Genomic DNA, 18,026 nt, shown 5'->3' with positions numbered 1-18,026 from the left:
TGTTTTTGAGACAAGGTCTTCACGTGTAGTGAAGGGTGGCCCTGAACTGGTTACCTTCCTGTCTCAGGCTCCCAAGCACTGGGAGCACAGGCCTCTGCAGCCACATCTGGCTGGCTGTTTTTTTCAAATCTCTCACTTGCATTTTCCTGTGCCTATGCATTACACACTACAGGATCACTTTTAGTTCAACCCAACAATCAGAGAGAAATGAATGTTCTTGTCTGCCCTAAACCACCAATGAATTTATTTACTCATTCACTTCTCTTTTTTTGTCTTTTTGAGACAGGGTGTCACGATGCAGTTCAGGCTGGCCTTGAGCTCACTTTGTAGGTTTGGTTTTGTAGGTTTGAAACCATCCACTAGGATGGCCCTAGGCTCACTTTGTAGCCCAGGCTGGTCTCGAATTTGGATAGTTTCAAACTCAAAACAATCCTCCTGCCTCAGCCTCCCAAGTGCTGGGATTACAGGTTGTGCACCACCACACCCAGCTTTCATTCAGTCCTTTAAGGCCTTTTTGTGTTTCCTCTTCTCTCCTGTCCTCATGTTTAAATTTTTATTGCTACATACTTGTAATACGTGATGGTCCCATTCATCATGGGAGCCGTTGGTACCTGCACTCTCCTGTCTTTGTCACATGGGCTGTTGGGAGCTGGAAGGTGGGGTCTCTGCCTATGTTACACCATGGTCTTTCCTTTATGCACTGGATCCCATCCTCCTGCATTTTCTCCCTTTAGACATTTGAAAAATTTAAAGCATATACACAAGAATGCACACACACAACGTTAATTCCTCTCCATCTAGACTCCGAGAAAGATCACTCTGTCTAACTCCTACCACACCATACTCTTTTCCTTAGTAAAGCATTTTTGGTGGGCAGGGGCTGTCTTGCTACGTAGCCCAGGTTGGCCTAAATCTCATGGTGAGCCTCCTGCCTCAGCCTCCAGAGTGCTGGGATTACAGGAATGAGTAATCACACCCAGTTAATACTGTTGAAGAGATTTGCTAGGCATGGTGGCACACTCCTGTAATCCCAGTACTTGAGAGGCTGAAGCAGGAGGATCGCTGCAAATTCGAGACCAGCCTGGGCTACAAAGTGAGCCTAGGGCCAGCCTGAACTGCATAGCAAGACCTGGTCTCAAAAAAAAAGGCAAAAAGTTCACCTATATAAATAAGATTTACCTATAGTTATACTTACTTCCTAAATCAGTATCATCTCTTCAGTCTGTTTCAGTAGAGCTTCCATCCCCATCATTCCAAGGTTAGGCTACATTTTTTTTTTTTTTTTTTGGTCTTTTTTTAAAAACTGCTCTCTTTTTGGGGTACCAGGAATTGAACTCAGGGCTTCAGGCTTGCCAAGCAGGGGCTACACAGCTGAGCTACATCCCCAGCCCGAGGCTACATTCTTCAAGTGAGCACTGAAACACATCATTGCTTGGAGAGCGGAGCCTGGGTGACTCCGTGGCCTAGCTCACCTCATGCTTGACCCTCCCCTGGCCCCCGGCTGGGAGCAAGCTTAGGGCAGTGCATGCTGGGAAGGGCTCTCTTGCTCCCAGCAGGTCCCAACCACCTGCCTGACCACTCCTTCCAACCTCTGCTTCTTCCTGGTTTCCATTTCCACAGTCCAAACCCCTCCACAGGCCAGGGGCTCTGTACTTTTCAATCCAAGCCATCTGTTCCATCCCAATGGGAATGACTCACAGACAACTAGAACTTGCAGCATGTTGGGACATTCCTGGTAGTCCCTGTTTTTCCTCCCCAGTCACAACCAATCTAGTTGCTAAAATTAAAACTAGACCCTTGGTTCCTTTAAAAAAAAAAAAAAAAAAACCTGGATTCCTTTCTCTTTAGTCACTTTTCGGCAAGTCCTACCCATTTTACTTTCTAAATATTCTAATGAGAGCATGGTGGGGCACACCTACCAGTATAACCCCAGTACTCCAAAGGCTGCGGCAGGAAGATCATGAGTTCAAGGCCAGCCTGGGTACCCGGTAAGACCCCTGTCCCTAAAATCCAAAATAGCCCAAGCTTGACAGCAACTCTCACCATTCTACAGGCTGCTGTCATCCAGTCCCCCGCAGTTCTCACCTGGACTCCAACACGGCAGTCTTCTCACCTGTCCCCTCTCTGCTGCACTGCTGCTCCCAGCCGCCCCCACAGCAGCGAGCTCTTCAAAGTGTAAAGTAGGTCACTTCGTTCCTCTGCCTGACACTGCTCCGAGGACCAAATCCACCCTTCACCCAGATTTATAAAAAACCCCACCCTCTTGCTGTTACTAGACTTTGAACCCAAGGCTTTAACACTGAGCTACATCCCCAGCCCTTTTTATGTTTCCCTGGGAGACAAGATCCTGCACATAGCTAAATGTCCAGGCTGGGCTCCAACTTGTAATCCTCTTGCCTCAGTCTCCAAGTGCTGGGACTGCTGGTAGTGCCACCACACCCCAGCTGCATCTCTGCCACTTTCCTCTCTTACTAAATCATCACACTCTTCTGAGGGCCTCGCATCATCTCTTCCTCAGTAGTTTTGCAGCAGTTATCACTTTGCCTTCCTGGTCTGCCAGCTGGATGTTGTAGCACAGGCCTGACCCTGCCACTGTGTGAGGCTGAGGCCTTGGTCGTAGGTTCAAGCTCAGCCTGTGCAATTTTGCGACTCAGAGACCCTGCCTCAAAATAAAAAGGGCCAGTGGTGGCGCTGTCTTCAGTCCCTAGAACCAGAGAAAATCAGGAAGGGTCTTTACTGACCAGGCAGGCTCACGCAGCCTCCTGGCTCCTATCCCCAGTCAAGTCCCTGCCCAGCATCTGCCTTGTTAAATCGGTCTGATCTTCATGGCAAGGCACATACAGCTTTGCCTCTCCTCACTGAGGATGGCTCCTGACAAGGAGTGGCACGGTGTGCATGCTGAATCCCAGTACCACAAAAAATAAGTTTCCTAAGGAAGCATGGCTGAATGGTGTCAGATATTTATTTTCCAAGTCCAAAGCGGATATTTCAAGTCACCTGCAAGACAGCGAAAATGGGCTGTCACAGTCTCTTCCCACCTCAAAGGCCAAGCAGTACTCTGACTTAGGACCTGGTTCCAAACACACAGATGACACGAAGGTAACTGCAAAAGAGACAATGAACCATTTCTAGGAAACGAGATCTGAGATCTCATCCAAAGATTATCAGCAGCCTTAACTCCTCAGAGTAATCAGCACTGACAACAGATCTACCATTTACCTATCTATGGAAGAATGGGAAATCAGCCTGCGGTGCAGAGCCTGCAATCCCAGCACTAAGAAGGACGAGGAAGGAGGATCTCCACAAGTCTAAGGTCACTCTGCTACATAGCTCAACAGAACCCAAACAAAGGAATCAAGGTGTGGCAGTGCAGGCCTGCACTTGGGAGGCTAAGGTAGGAGGATCACAGTGAGTCTGAGGCCAGCCTGAGCTAAAAAAAATCAAAAACACAAAGAGGACAGTGGAGAGGAAATCATAAACCCTACTTGGCTCATAGGTAGGTTCTCAATTTACTCCTTCTCTAAACATTTGATCAATAAATTACTCCAGGGCCGGGATTTAGCTCAGTGGTGTAAGTGCCTGCCTAGCAAGCTCGAGGTCATGAGTTCAACCCCCAATACAAAAATAAATAAATCACTCAAATAACATTTGTGCAACTCTGAGAAAAATTATTTTTTAATCACATTTCCATGATATAGCAAACATAGTAAAATAATTTTTAAATTTGGTTTATTGAAAAGAATCTGTCCAATTTACACTCTTATCCTAAATAAGAAAGACAGTCAGTTGTATATACTGCTATGAAGTGGTAATCAAAAATAGTCCACACAGAAGCACCTAAGCAAGATGAAATTCTCTGAGGTCTTAAGAGTTTCAAATGGCATCTTGGGTGATCTCAAAAAGGCAGGCACGTTTTCTCAGCCCTGCTTTTTTTGTTTGTTTTTTAGATTTTTTTTGTTTTATTTTTTGGTGCTAAGGACTGAACCTAGGGGCTTCCAGCTTGCTAGACAGGCATTGTACCACTGAGCTAAATCCCCAGCCCCACAGTCCCAATTTTGGCTCCATGTTGGAAGAGTCTGGAGGGAGAAAACACACTTCCTTGGCACTGCTTCTGGGGCAGTCGACCTCGCACCTCCTCGTACCCCATCTGGCCCTGGTGACAGCCGGAAGGTGAGCCCACCCTGCATAGAGCAAGGTTTGCTGCCTCCCTCTATTTGAGATCCATGAACCGGATGTCCATGATGAGCAGGAAGTTCTTGGGCAGTGGCCGAGGTGCCGGAGAGAGCACGGTGAACACCTGGTGCTCCAGGTCCACGCTGGTCACCACAATGAAGCCGGCCACACTGGTCTCCGAGAGGTTCTCCTCTGTGCCCTCGGCTGTACTCACACTCAGCAGGTGGTGCACCATGTCCCTGCCCGGGGTGACAGGCACCAGTTTGAGCTGGTTGTCCTCTTGCGACATGCCCAGTGGCAGACAGGAGTCAGGGATGGTGGGGGCACCCACTTTATAGATTTTCACATCTGAAAACTTGACATTGAAGGCATGGGGATAGAAGCAGCCCCGGAAGCCATAGAAATACTCACGGATGCGCTCGTCCCGGCACTCCCGCCGGAAGTCCTTGGAGCGCTCCACCACACCCCCGGATTTGGGAAGCAGCACTGTGCGAACGAAGTGGGGCAGGTCGCGTTTCAGCTCATTGTACAGTCGCTCCTGGTCCAGCACCACGACCACATCCACTTCAAAGGCAGAGGCCGCGTGCACCAGCGCTTGATACCCAGAGCCCTTGACCCAGCCGCAAGTGTTGATGACGCAGCCGCTCACAGAGGCCCTCCGGTTCACCTCACACCGCTGGTTAAACACGTCTGCTAGGCGTGATGTAATCTGCAATAAAAGGACTAAGATGAGAATAGAAAATGCCAGATCAGGAAGAGGGAGGGGGAAATTTTCAGACTGATTAGAGGCTGCTGTGTCCCTCTTTAAATGGGTGGAAGAAAAATGGCTTAGTGTGTGTGTGCTTCAACAGTGCTGAGAGGCAAACCCAGGAACTCACACACACTAAGCCAGTGTTCTACCACAGAGCCACACCCTCGGCCCCCAAATGACACTTCGGGCTGGACTTGGACACACTATGCAGCCCAGGGTGGCTTCAAACTCACAATGATCCTTCTGCCTCGACCTCCTGAGTGCTGGGACTACAGGCATGTGCCATCATGCTGGGCTTCAAATCACAATTTTAATCCCTGTTGTTTTGACCAGATGGATTTAATTTTTATTTCATGTTGTTTCTGCTTCCTGTTTTATGTCCTACATGCAGATTTAAAAGATTACTAATAGGTCCACAAAAGTGTTTAGCAATCTGAGGCTAACACTTGAAACTGTGTTTTCTGAAAGCGTGGGACAGTAGAAGCAATAAGCTGAAAGGGAGCAAAGCATAGTTTAGCTGCCAAACTCTCACCGCTTCCTATCCTGAGAGCAACCCTTACCTCCACCCGCCTCAGCTCCAGCTCTGACCTTATTATACAGCTTGATGTTGGTCCCAGGAGTGGTGGAGCCGAAATGATAGACCAGTGGAGCCTGGATAGAGAAACCTTCCTCCACGTCTGCCGGCCGCTCAATGTACAGGGCTCCCATGGTACCAGGGATGGACACGGAGCCCTGGCCCACATCCAGTTCCACATAAGTAGGACGGCGGCCCAGACGCACTGCGTAGTTGAGCAGCAGACGACACACAGTGGATTTGCCCACATCCGTGGGGCCCACAACCATCACTCGGGGCCCACGCTCCTCTTCCTTTTCTGCCTGCCTCCGCATCTGCTCCAGGGCTGTGTGAGTGTTGAGGTACAGCAGCATAGGCGTGTCCTTGGAGACATAGGCCACCTCAGTGCGGCCACTCAGCTGCACAGAGCAGCCATGCCAAGTGAAAACGGCTACCTTGGCCCCAGCGTCAAAAGTGAACTTCTTGTTTCGGGTCAGCTCTGTGCCAAAGATCTCTGCCATGCCAGCCAACAACTCCAGCTGAACGGACTGTGACGCCTCTACCTCAAAGCGAAGTTCTGTTTCTCGCTCCAGTTCAAATTTGGTTGTGGGCTTCTTGTCATCATTGGCCTCCTCACTCATCTTTTCTGGGTGGTTGTTGTAGCTGTGACACAAATGAAATTTCAGATCCACTCATATGCCAGGTCTGTTTCAAACCCTTCACCAATGCTCCCCCTTACTTTACTTTCTTCTCTACCTTTTTAACTACTTCTGCCTCAGTATGTTTGCTGTCCACCTTCGCCTACTAGAGCGTCAGGGCTGGGCACTTTCCTTTGCTACCGTTACCCTAATGGATGAACGTATGACATCAAAGAGGAACACTAACCACAAACTAATCTCCCCATCGATCCCGGCATCACTGATCTGCTCCAGAGGAAGAAGGAAGCAAATAGCTCCTCCCCAACACTCCCAGTCAACAAGAAAAGGGCATCAGCAACCCGGATGCAAAGCAGGGGACACCGGGTTTGGACTCGGGCAACAGCCTAAAGCCCGGCTCTCCGCTGTGAAGAGGAGGCACTTCCGCTCTCTCGCTAACAAAAGTTGCCCTGGGGAAAATCGGGGGGAGGGATCGTTAATTCGTAAGCGGGAAACATCGAGGAATCGTCACACCTTCAGCTCTCACTCCAGCGTCTGTTTGAGCCATCCCAACACTAAAATTTGCCCAGGCCCCAGCGAAATGACCTTTGCGTCCTGGATCTTACTATCTCACCTGTAGAGCCACACGCCCAAAAGAGTAAACCCCGGCCGGCGCCCCGCAGGCCAGGACCCAAACCCAACTGCAATCCGCACCCGCCCAGAGGCACACAGGAAACGCACGCGGTTCCGCTCTTGCGCAGTGCCGGGACGCAAGGGCGCGCGGTGCCTCTTGGGACATGTAGTTGCGCCGGAACGGGCAGGGACGGTACACACGGGTAGCCGCTTAGCTTTCTGGGTATTGTAGTTGGGGATTATTGCGCACGTGACGTGGTAGGCGGGGTCTCTGCGAGACCGGATGGGTTTTAGTACTGATCTCTGGGTAGAAACTAAGAGGCACGGTTAGCTATGACCCGCGGGGTTCGGCGTGCCTAAACCCCAAGTGGAAGAAATTAGCAACACCCCGTTTGGGCAGGAAAAGACCAAAGGTTTGGAAAAGTGGAGGAAAATAGGCCAAGCCAAGCTGACCGGCTCTGCCTGACGCCATGCTCTGTGGCATCCAGGCATTCACAAAGTTTTTTTTCCCAAATGAATAAAAGTCCAATGTTTTTTCCAGCTCTTAGTCACAAGCCGGACTTGGTGGTGCACGCCTGTAATACCCGGACTCGGGAGGCTGAGGCAGGAGAATCACCGTGCGCTCCAAAACAGCCTGGGCTACAAAGTGAGTTCCAGGCCCGCCTGGATTGTGATAGCGTGAACCTGATTCAAAACAGTGGGAGGGTCACAGCTCCTTCCTACTGAGCTGGGCCTTTTGTTGGGCCTTTTTCCTCCATAAATCTCTGGCAGTTGTACAAGGTCAGTCTTGCACCTCCTCCGCCCGGGGCATGATCCTCTTTGCACAAGCTAGGCTTTGGAATCCTGTGTTGCCTGCTCCCTGTGTGGCACTGGGCAAATCACAGGCTTCCTGGGGTAGACGGTTCTGGTCTTTAAAATGGAGATAATGACAGTATCCAACCTCTTAAAATTGTTTTGAAGATCGGACGGATGGCGCGCCACGTAGCCCAGCACCGAGTCTGTGACCGAGAAGATCTGATGGTAGCTTTTAAGTTTTGATGATAGGTTGGGGGGCTATAATAATATCTATTTATACAACGCTTTACATTTTTTCAAAGTCCTTGCAGCTATCTTGTTTCACAGCCCGCTGCACAGTCATTATTATCTCCAGTTTCACTTGGGGGAGGAGACTGAGGCGGAGCTTGCAGGAGGCTCAGTCTTGGGGAGAGAGATGCTGAGTCAGGAGCAGGCGCAGTTCCGCGGGCTTTACAGGTGTGAGGTCCTTCGCCCTGCGAGAACCCCCTGCAGTAGGCACCACTGTCCATTTTCCTGTTGTCTCTAGACAGGTGAGTACTTTTGTTGTCCCAGCCAGAGTCCCTGGTCCGTACCATAGATTCTCTTGCTGGCCCTGCTTGGTCCCCACTTTTCAAGCATAACTTTCACACTTCCCTTTGCTGGTTTCCATTTCCTTCTGTGATTGCGTTTGTTCTCCAGGCATGCGTTAATTCTTCCACTAATGCTCTGGTCTCTGCTGATCTTTTTACCATTATGCACACTTTCAATTCAAAGGTGGATGCGGTGGTACACACCTGTAACCGCAGCACTTGGGAGGCTGAAGCAGGAGAATCACTGGGAGTTTGAGGCCAGACTTGGCTACCTAGTGAGTTCAAAGCCAGCCTGGACTACCTAGCAAGACCCTGTCTCAAAAAACCAATGGAGCAAAATTTCGATTGCGGTTTCCATTTCCAAACTTTGTTTCTGGGTGAGTGAATAGGTTCCCATTCCCATGTGATCTGTTTCTTCACTTCCACACGCTTTCCCTTGAGGCAGTTTCTCCCACTTACCTGAAGGGCATCTTTCTTTGGATATTGTATAACCATCTCAAGCTGAATTTAGGAAGAATCCTCTCTCCCTTAGAACATGCTCCATTTTGTTTCTCAAGCACAAGAAAAGGGCACAACATTTAAAGCATCTGTGCTTGCCTACACTTTTCTCACTGTTTTTCACCCAGCATTTTCTGCCTCTCCAAACCACCCCCAAATGACACTGTCCTCATCCTCCCTACCAGCTAAACCCTTGATCATGTTGTTCCTGAGTTGACATAAATTCATGGGTAGCCATTTCACCAAACTTTAAATCCGTGCCCTAAAAACTAATTATTTTTCCCTCAAAAATTCCTCCTTTAAACCAGGTATGGTGGCACAGGCCTGTAATCTTAGCACTCAGGAGGCTGAGGCACGAGGATCACTGAGTTCGAGGCCTACCTGAACTGCAGAGTAAGACCCTGTCTCAAAAAAAATTTCGTCCTTTGTTTACAATCTCCCTTATCTGTTATCAAAAAGTACCATTTTCCTCTTTTTATTTTACCCATCTTTTACCCTCAATTCCAGACCTCTATCCCTCAAATACCCACACTGTATTTTCAGAATTTACCTTTAGTCTCAGAATCCTTTCTGCTTACATATTCAGGATTCCTTTTAAAAAAAAAAATATTCAGAACTCCTTGCTTTAACTTTTCGACTTCCTTGCAGACAATGAACCACTGACAGCATTGCTTTCTAGGAGCCTCCAGCTCTGTCAGACCTCATCTTTCGCTTGCCATTAAAAGTCAGGGATTTTGGGGCTGGGGATTTAGCTCAGCGGCATAAGCACCTGCCTTGCAAGCAGGCAGTCATGAGTTCGATCCCCGGTACCCAGCCCCCAACAGTGCTGTTTTTGTCATTGCACTTTTACTTTTTTATTGTATAAAAAGAAAAAGTTTGCAATACACAATAGTCACACTTATCCTGGAGAATTGGCACATGCACATATTGCAATGTCGGGAGATCGAGACAAGGTCTCATTATGTAGCCTAGCAGGCCACCTTGAACTATTTAACCCAAGCTGGCCTCCAACTCAACAGTGATCCCCCTGCCTTAGCCTCTTGAGTGCTGAGACTTCAGCTGTGGGACACCAGACCTGGTACATACTGCACCTGGATCATTTGAGAATGCTGATGTTTACAAGGTACTTGTCATCGCCAGGCACTGAGCAAGGATCTTGCTACACTATCTTCAGCTTGTAAGCTAAGTGTGGTTGCTTTACCTGTCAGAAGAGGGACTCAGAAGTGCACAGTGGGTCTGACACTTGCCCAGGGGTTCTTGGCAAGGAATAGGCACTGAGATTCCAACTCAGGTGACTTCGAGACCAGAGCCAGCTCGGTCGGTGTAGGAAGCTGCAGCTGGGCACTTGTCCTTCCTACAGGCCAGGGAACCTGCCTGTCCCCAGGGCTCTGTGCGGGGCTCCAAAGTCCTGGGGCCCAGGGGGAGCCTTCCTTGAGGACTGGCCCAGAAGGTTCACAGCCCAGTGAGCACCTTGGGTATCACGGGGGGTCTCACCCATGCACCTGAGGGACAGGAGTGCTGAGCAGAGGTCCACCACCAGCTGTCCTGTGTCACCAAGGCTGCCTCTGGGAGCCCAGTGGGGCAGGTGCCTGGGGCGAAGCCTGCAACCGTGACCATTTCCCTGCGTCAGGGCTGGCGTCTGAGCCCAAGGGGGGAGACGTAGCCCGGTGAATGAGCGAGTGTGCGCTTCCTGGTTGTTGCTGTGTCCATCTCGCCCTCGGTACCGGCCACCTCACCCAGCCCTTGTCCTCCTGCAGCCACACCATCTCCTTGGCCGCACTGCCTGGCCCCTCTGCAGCCTGCTTGTCCTCTCCTGTGCAAACCGGCAGCCTGCGTCCCCTGCCCAGTCCCTGCCGCCACCCTCGGCCCTCCCCCCTCCCCACCGCCTCCTGTGTCTCCCAGCCCTGCTCTGACGTGGGAGGTGAGGGGGCGGGGGACAGATGAGTCACAGTGTTATGATGCAGCTCCACAACACACAGCCACAGTCACCCACAGACCGAGGTGCAGCCTGGCGGACAACCTCTGGCCCCCAGCGGCTGTCCGAGCCCTGCAGCCCCGGCCTCCAGCCCCCAGCCACCACCCCTCCTTCCCCAGTTGAAGGAGCCGAAAGTGAAGAGCGAGCAGAGATGGAGAGCTAGAGAGAGCTAGGCGGAGATCTCAGGAGCTGGCCTCAAGGTGAGGGGGCAACCTTCTCCGCACGGATCCCCTCCTTGCCGATGTCCCCTCCGCTGCTACCGCTGCTGTGTGCCTCTTCCCCACCTTTGCAGGAGTGCTCTTCACCCACCCTTTGTCCTCCCTCCCCTCCCCCGCTGCCTGGCTCTTCTGAGCTGCGACTCCTCCGTCCGCACTTATTTCCCCCGCAACTTCGGCCGCAGCATCTGGCATCCGGGAGTCACTGTGTCTTGTGGGGCTGCTGTGCAGACCCCCAGAGTCTGGCCCGGAAGCCGCCCGAGCTCCCATCCTTGGACGATACCATCGCAGGAGTGCCAGCCTGAGGGGGTTTGTCCCCAAGCAGACACCATCCCCAGCAGGTGTCCCTCCCCCGCCCCTGCTTCCTGAGAAGCACGGGATCTGCACCTGGCTGCTCAGCCTCTGCCGTCAGCAGCTCCCCCCACCCCAGGTCCAGCCCATGCTTGGTGGCACACTTCGGGGACACAGCTTCTCCAGCTCCAGCTGGCCTTTGTTTACCTAGGCACTGGCCAACCTGCTACTGGCTGGGAGGGGGCCAAGAGAGAAGCAGTGACCCCTGGTGTCCCTCAGGGGTTTGCTAGCCTCTGGGCAGCCTCTCCTCCATGGATGGGTGCAGGGAAGGAGGCGTGACAGTTGGCCCGAGCTTGGGAACCCAGGCCGAAAGAGGGGGACCTGAGCTCCTGAGGCCTTCCAAGGTGGCAGTGTCTGAGGGGAACTTGGGCAGAGTGAACAGCCACTGCTGGATGTAGCAACAAAGGCTACCAGAAGCTGGGGTCACTCGGATTCAGCCCAGGGTAACTTCCTGAGCCCAGTGCTGGTCACTGTGGAGGGTTGTATGCTCTGGCTGCCAGGTGGTCCTTGGAGAGAGCAGCACATTTAGGGCACTGAGGCCCTGCAGAAGACAAGACAGGGCAGCCAGTCTGCCTGGCAGTTGGTACTTCTGTGCCTCAATACTCTGGCTCTGCTGGGGCAGACTTGGTCTGAGCCGCCCACTATGGCCCACAAAGGACAAGGCTGCACTTCACCTGCTTATCCAGGCTGACAGGGGCCACCTCCCATCTTATCCTCCATTCCAGCCCCCTCCACCACTCCAGGCTGGCGTGGGGCAGCAATGGTTTCACCTTCAGTCACCCTGAGACACTGCTGCTTGTCCCTGGCTCCGGGGGAAGGGAACACTGTCTTGTACCCCAAGCCACAGCTTTATTTATATACTTTTTTGAGATAGCAGAGGTTGGAGCCAGGGCCTTTGCACTTAGCTACATCCCACAGCACTCTCTCACTTTTTACAGACAGGGTTTTGCTGATTGGCTAAATTGCCCAAACTAGGTTTGAAAACTTGTAATCCTCCTGCCTCGGCCTCCCCGAGTGCTAGGATTGCACACATGTACCACCACAACCAGCTCTAAGCATGGCTTCTAAAAATCAGGAGATCGCTTCCCTGACTGTTTGCACGCATTGATCTCACACTGTACTATGCAGCCTTGCCCAGGATGCTGGCTTCTCCCATTGGTTCACTTGTCAGATCAGCCCCAGGAAAGCAGTCTTCGCCCCCAGGGCTGTAAGCCGGAGCCTTTCACCGAGTACAGAGTGCCGAGTGGAGACAGAAGGGCCCAGAAGCGGGGAACACAGCTAGTGCCTCTTTAGAGACAGGATGAGCAGCCAAGGAGCCAGGCTGGGGGCAGGTGCCAAGGTGCACCTGCTGCCTGTGCCCTGCAGGAGGTGGGGAAAAGCCAAGCAGCAGGCAGCCCAGTGTTAGGAGAGTCCTGTGCCCGCCACACAGCACTGTCACCGCAGCCCTAAGCACCAAGGCCAGGCCCGTGCTGATGACGTGGCTCCCATGGTAGCGCTGGTGCCAGCACTGCGCTCTCGGTGGAGACTAGCAGAGGCGGCTGCAGCCCCAGGAGAGATGCCGACTGCCTCCCCGAACCAGCAGCAGGAGCCTCGATGGCTGCCAGGGCAGGAGGGACTCAGGGGATGGCGGGACAGGACCCAGGGTGGCTGAGGGCTGGGAGATGGGAGGTACGCTGGGGTGCCCCTCACTGCCTGGCCCTGCCCCCAGGTGTTGCTTCTCCCCACTTCTTGTCTGGGGGGCCCTGGCCGGGCAGCCCCCCACAGCCCGCCCGCCCCGAAACACGGCTCTAGCCAACCTGCTCCGCTGCTTCACTTGCGACCGGCTCTGCGGGGGCTGCACAGCACCAGCCCCTCCGGCCCGCCCGGGCATTGTGCTGCAGCCCGTCATGCCCAGCTGCGAGCCGGGCCCAGCCCCTGCCTGTCTGCCCGCCAAGACCTTCCGCAGCTACCTGCCGCGCTGCCACCGTACCTACAGCTGCGTCCACTGCCGTGCCCACCTGGCCAAGCACGATGAGCTCATCTCCAAGGTAGGCGGGCAGGGGGAAGGTCTGGCTGGGCCCAGCGCAAGGCCAGCTAGGACACGGGCAAGGGTGGTGGGGATGGCTCACTGGTCACTGGGCGCCCTGTGTCTCCACAGTCCTTCCAAGGGAGCCATGGCCGAGCCTACCTGTTTAACTCTGTGTGAGTCCACTTCCCTGCCACGCATGTGCCCATGCCTCTGTGTTGTGTGTTTGAGTGTGCGCGCGCGCACTGCTTGCTCTGGGGACAAGCAGGGTGAGGCATCAGAAGGGAGTTCTTTAGGCCTGTCATGCCAGCACTTGAGAGGCTGAGGCAGGAGGATCTCCATATGGAGACCCTGTCTCAACCTTCCCCTACCCTCAAAGAAAGGAGTCCCATGCCTTTCTTTGGCTCTGCCTTTGGCAAAGAGCTCCAATGCAGAGTTGGTCCACCGGCCTCTCAGGGGTGTGGACAGAACCAAGGACTCCCCACGGACATTGGGGTGGGAGCTGCTGCAGGTTCTGTCCAATCACCCCAGGCTGGACTGATGGAGCTGCCTGGCGGGTGCCAGCTCCATCTCCTTTCCCTGGACAGGGTCAACGTGGGCTGCGGGCCAGCTGAACAGCGCCTGCTGCTCACCGGGCTACACTCTGTAGCTGACATCTTCTGCGAGAGCTGCAAGACCACTCTGGGCTGGAAATATGTGAGTGCCGGGGAGACCTCTGTGACCTGGGGACCTTGGCCTGGTGGGCAGGCGTGCCCTAAGGCCGAGTGCAGGGCGACCTGCATAATCACCAGTCCCTTCCCTATCAGGAGCAAGCTTTCGAGACCAGCCAGAAGTACAAGGAGGGGAAGTACATCATCGAGATGTCGCACATGGTGAAGGACAACGGCTGGGACTGAGGGCTCAGGCCGGCTGCGCCCCTCGCATGCCCCACCCTCCTGCCCGCCCCGCCCCACTGCGAGGCCCATACCAGCATGTGTACTGCCCACCCCGACCGGCTCCACCACCGCCCCCCCTGCCCCCCCCACCGCGCCCCCTGGCAGCAGGGGTCTGGGGGACCCCCGGGGTGTTCAAGGCCCAGGGGCGGCAGCAGCAGCAGCTGTCGGGAAACAGCACCAGGAGAGAGGATGGCTGGGGACAGTGCGTCCCCGAGGTTCCAGGATGTAGATGGCAGGGTGAGGACTGGGCAGAGGACCAGGGGCGGAGCCAGATTCTGCCCGGCCTCCTTAGGAGGACTCACCGCGGTCCGAGCCTGCAGACCCCCGCCGCGCCGGCAGCTGCGGGGAGGCCGGGCTTTTCCGAGTCCTGGCCTCGGATGCCAGTCTGAGGGTGGGGAAAAGGACTCCCCAGGTCCAGGCCCACATCACCCCACTGTGTACCATGGCGCGGGAGAGGTACTTTTGAGTTTCGAGTCCTTGCCACTAGCGGGCCGGAGGAGACACAGCGCGCCCAGCCCCACCCCCGCCGGCTGGGTCCGGAGCCAGCGATCACTGCAGGCTCTGTCCAGGGCCCGGCCACCGCTCCCTGCGACCCGGGCCCCTGGAGGGCAGCTGGATCGTCAGGGCCACGGGGCGTCCCGTGGCTGCCACCAGCGAACGAAATTTTTGTATGATACATAAAGCGTTTGGGTCTATTTTTAATAGAAAGGGAAAAAAACCACTGTGAGGCGCTCTGTACCGACTTTCCCTCTCCAGGTGTGTGCCAGGATGCGTCCCCAGTTGTCACCAGGGGTGACTTTGCGCGAGGCTTTGCTTCCTGAAGAGATGGGCTTTGGTGAACTGTATGCCAGCCAGGCATGGTAGCATGTGCTGGTAACTGCAGCACTCAGGAAGCTGAGGCAGGAGGCTCACTGGGAGTTTAAGCCCAGCCTGGACCACACTTAGATCTTGTCTCAAGAACCAAAACAGAAACACCTGTGTCTCATGGACACCAGCCACCGGGCTACCTCTGCCCAGTCTGTGTGGAGCGCTGGAAGGGGCTCATCCTGGAACCAGCATTTCCAGTCCCAGGGTTGGCTGGAGCTATGTCTGGCTAACATCTAAGCCTCTTCATCAGGGTGCCTGCCTGTTTGTTTCCAAGAGGGGACAGAATGCCTCAATGCACCCTCGTGACCCAAGAAACACTTTGGGGAGTGGTGAGCTGACATTCCTATTATTTTGAACTCTTCTACAGGGGAGATGTGCCCATTGCAATAATCCTTCTCCTGTCCTTTTTTAAATGTGTATTTATTTAAAGTCTTGTCAGGTAGGATTTAAACTCACTAGGTTGTTGGGTTGACCTTGAACTCAAGAGATCTTCCTGCCTCAGCCCCATAGTGCTCAGATTAAAAATCCCCTTCTATACACTAGGCTTGGTGATTCACACCTATAATCCCAGCACTCAGGAGGCTGAGGCAAGAGGATCCATGTGAGTTTGAAGCCATCCAGGGCTACATAGAGAACTTGTCTCAGGAAAGTCATGGAAAGCTAGGTGACTAAGGGGCAGGATTGAGAACTAATCAGGCAGCTGGTCAATTGGCTCAATCTAGTTAACTATAAGAAGTGCATTTACTATGGTTGGATTACAGGAGCAAGCGGATGAGAGATGGTATGTGACAAGCAGGCCCATCAATGATCATCTTTGAGCCTAGCTATTTAGCAGGCTGATGCAGGAGGATTCCAAGTTAAGCCCAACCTAAGCAACTAATTTAGCAAGATCTTACCTCAAAATAAAATTAAATGGATATAGCTCAGTGGTGAAGCATTTACCTAGCATATGCAAGGCTCTGCATTCAGACTCTAGTACTGATACTGGGTGTGATAATGCATGCCTGTAACACCCACAATCAAGAGGCCAAGGCAGGAGGATGGCTGTGAGTTCAAAGCCAACCTGGACTACATAGTGAGGCCCTGTCTCAAAAACAAAACTCCAATACTGGGGGAAAAAGTTAAGCAGGGACTCTGGCCTACCATCAAAGGAGTCTCAGTTCCAACCCAAGGACATGGGGGAACCAAAGAATTCTGTTCATTCACAGTGACGGCCATCACACGTCTGTGCCCAGATGGAAGATATGCTAGAAGTAGGAGTATGAAGCCAAGGGTGCCACCTCCAATACTGTCAGCAGACTGGACAGGGAAAGTGCCAGCCAGGCAGGAATGGAGGGCACAAGGCTTGGGGCCCTTGTCTGTCACTTCCTATATGCTAATGACAAGACCAGTCCGGGGCTTTAGCGGGGCACTCACTCTGCCCCCACAATCCCAAATTCTGCTCTCGAAGACGAGGCAGCCCAAAGTGGTGGATGCTTACAACCTCAGCACTCGAGGCTGAGGCAGGAGGATCACCAGGGAGTTCAAGACCAGCCTGGACTATAGTGAGACCTTGTCCCAAAAATAAAATAATAAGCTACTGATTTTTTTTTTTTTGGCTACTGGGTATTTTTTCATCTGGTTTTGAGACAGTCTTGTTATGTCACTAAGTTGTCCCAGGTGGCCTGGAACTTGTCATCTTCTCAAATCAGCCTTGACTAGAGGAATTAAAGGAATGTGGCATTGTGCCTATTTATGAACTACGTAATTTCCTTTTTTCTACCTTTTAGTGCTGGTGATTGAACCCAGGGCTTTTAAACTGAGGCACAATCCCAGCCTTTCTAAATTATTTTATTTGGTACTGGGAATCAAAATTAGAACCTTGCACTGACCAGGCAGGACTTTTGCCACTAAGCTATATCCCTGACTCTTTTTGTTTTGTATTTTGGGTACCAGGAATCAAACTCAGGACCTCAAGTTTGCCAGGCAGGTATTGTACTGCTGAACTATATCCCTGGCCCAATTTTTTTATTTAAAAAGTCTTGCTGTGTAGTTCAAGCTGGCCATGAATTTACAGTGATCCTCCTGACTCAGCCTCCTAAGTGCTTAGGAGTACAGGTGGTGTGCCCCCATTCCTAGTTCTAAAACTTTTAAATTCTGAGACATGGTCTAATTCACAAATTGCTCCGGCTTGAGCTCAAAATTTGGATCCTCCTGCCTCAGCCTCCCGAGGGCTTGTATTATAGCTATGTGCTACTGCGCTCAGATGTTAGAAGTCTTCTAAAGAACTCCCCAAAACAACTCTGGACTTACTGTAACAAGGTGTTACAAAGCCACTTCGGCACTGTGAGAGACAAAGCAGTTATTCCCTCATACGCGTTATAATCTCCCCTGGAAGAATCATTCGGAGGCCTTGGCCTTTGTTTTGGGACGTAATCTTGCTATGCAGTCCAGGCCAGCCTGGAACTCATGGGGATCATCCTGTCTCAGCCTCTTGAGTGCTGAGATCACAGCTGTGCACCACTGGGCCAGCTCCAGAAATTCTATTTACATTTAATCCCCAAGATAAAGTCTTGGGCAGCACTGCACAATCCAAACAGGTGGGCGGCAAGAAGCATCACTGTCCAGCACCCTTCAGTCGAGAGGCTGTGGAGGGGTTCTGGGGAGAGCGGGAGGGGTGGGGTGAGTCCCCTGTGTCCCGGGGCAGCAGGGAGCTCCTGGTCTTTCTGAGGGAGCATCTTTCCGATCTCCTCCACCTCGCGGTGCCCCATCCACGCGGCAGTCAGAAGCCCTCTCCCAGGTGCGCTCAACCCCACACTGCAGAGTCAAGCGTGAGAGCGCAGGCGCCAAGGCTTCTTTCCAGGCCAAGCCACAGTGGCCCTCCAGTCTCGGTCTTCTCGTCTGCCCAGTGGGGGCGCCTGTGCAGAGAGCCGCAGCCAAGAGCACAGCACACAAGTCACCCCATGCTCCGTAAGGGGGAGCTAGGAGCCCAGGGCCAGGTCCCAAGCGTCCCTGGGCGCAGCACGGGGGGGGGGGGGGGGGCAGGCGGTGCTGGAGCACTGCCCGCCGATGCCCTTTTAACATTGCACTGC

At 53.1% G+C, this 18,026-nt stretch overlaps 2 protein-coding genes across 2 annotated transcripts; one reads left to right on the top strand and one right to left on the bottom strand.

Annotated features, from left to right (window-relative positions):
• Positions 1 to 3,647: 3,647 nt before the first annotated feature.
• Positions 3,648 to 6,891, bottom strand: Clp1 (cleavage factor polyribonucleotide kinase subunit 1). Its single transcript, XM_003464220.5, has 3 exons — positions 6,747 to 6,891; positions 5,513 to 6,140; positions 3,648 to 4,882 (listed from the first exon to the last, which is right to left on the bottom strand). Exons 2-3 carry the CDS (start codon positions 6,116 to 6,118, stop codon positions 4,211 to 4,213), a joined length of 1,278 nt encoding a protein of 425 aa, XP_003464268.4. The 5' UTR covers positions 6,119 to 6,140; positions 6,747 to 6,891; the 3' UTR covers positions 3,648 to 4,210.
• Positions 6,892 to 12,809: 5,918 nt separating this feature from the next.
• Positions 12,810 to 14,810, top strand: Ypel4 (yippee like 4). The gene is made up of 4 exons (XM_003464221.5): positions 12,810 to 13,175; positions 13,286 to 13,329; positions 13,741 to 13,849; positions 13,960 to 14,810. The coding sequence occupies exons 1-4, from the start codon at positions 12,810 to 12,812 to the stop codon at positions 14,047 to 14,049; spliced, it is 609 nt and encodes a 202-aa protein (XP_003464269.2). The 3' UTR covers positions 14,050 to 14,810.
• Positions 14,811 to 18,026: the final 3,216 nt, after the last annotated feature.

Source organism: Cavia porcellus, unplaced genomic scaffold (assembly GCF_034190915.1).
Source record: "Cavia porcellus strain 051 isolate PalLab524CR breed Dunkin Hartley unplaced genomic scaffold, mCavPor4.1 scaffold_17, whole genome shotgun sequence".
Classification (NCBI taxonomy): Eukaryota; Metazoa; Chordata; class Mammalia; order Rodentia; family Caviidae; genus Cavia; species Cavia porcellus.
The sequence above is the reverse complement of the archived record's forward strand: the minus strand, read 5'-3'. Positions and strand labels throughout refer to the sequence as shown.

What these genes read in the sequence shown, in the direction of transcription:
- Clp1 (XM_003464220.5), bottom strand. Translation starts at nt 6,118, where the DNA reads ATGAGTGAGGAGGCCAATGATGACAAGAAGCCCACAACCAAATTTGAA. An exon ending in ACATCAAGCTGTATAATAAG is followed by an intron (nt 4,883 to 5,512) that starts GTCAGAGCTGGA and finishes CTTTTATTGCAG; the next exon opens with ATTACATCACGCCTAGCAGA.
- Ypel4 (XM_003464221.5), top strand. Translation starts at nt 12,810, where the DNA reads ATGGGAGGTACGCTGGGGTGCCCCTCACTGCCTGGCCCTGCCCCCAGG. An exon ending in ACGATGAGCTCATCTCCAAG is followed by an intron (nt 13,176 to 13,285) that starts GTAGGCGGGCAG and finishes GTGTCTCCACAG; the next exon opens with TCCTTCCAAGGGAGCCATGG. An exon ending in CCACTCTGGGCTGGAAATAT is followed by an intron (nt 13,850 to 13,959) that starts GTGAGTGCCGGG and finishes CTTCCCTATCAG; the next exon opens with GAGCAAGCTTTCGAGACCAG.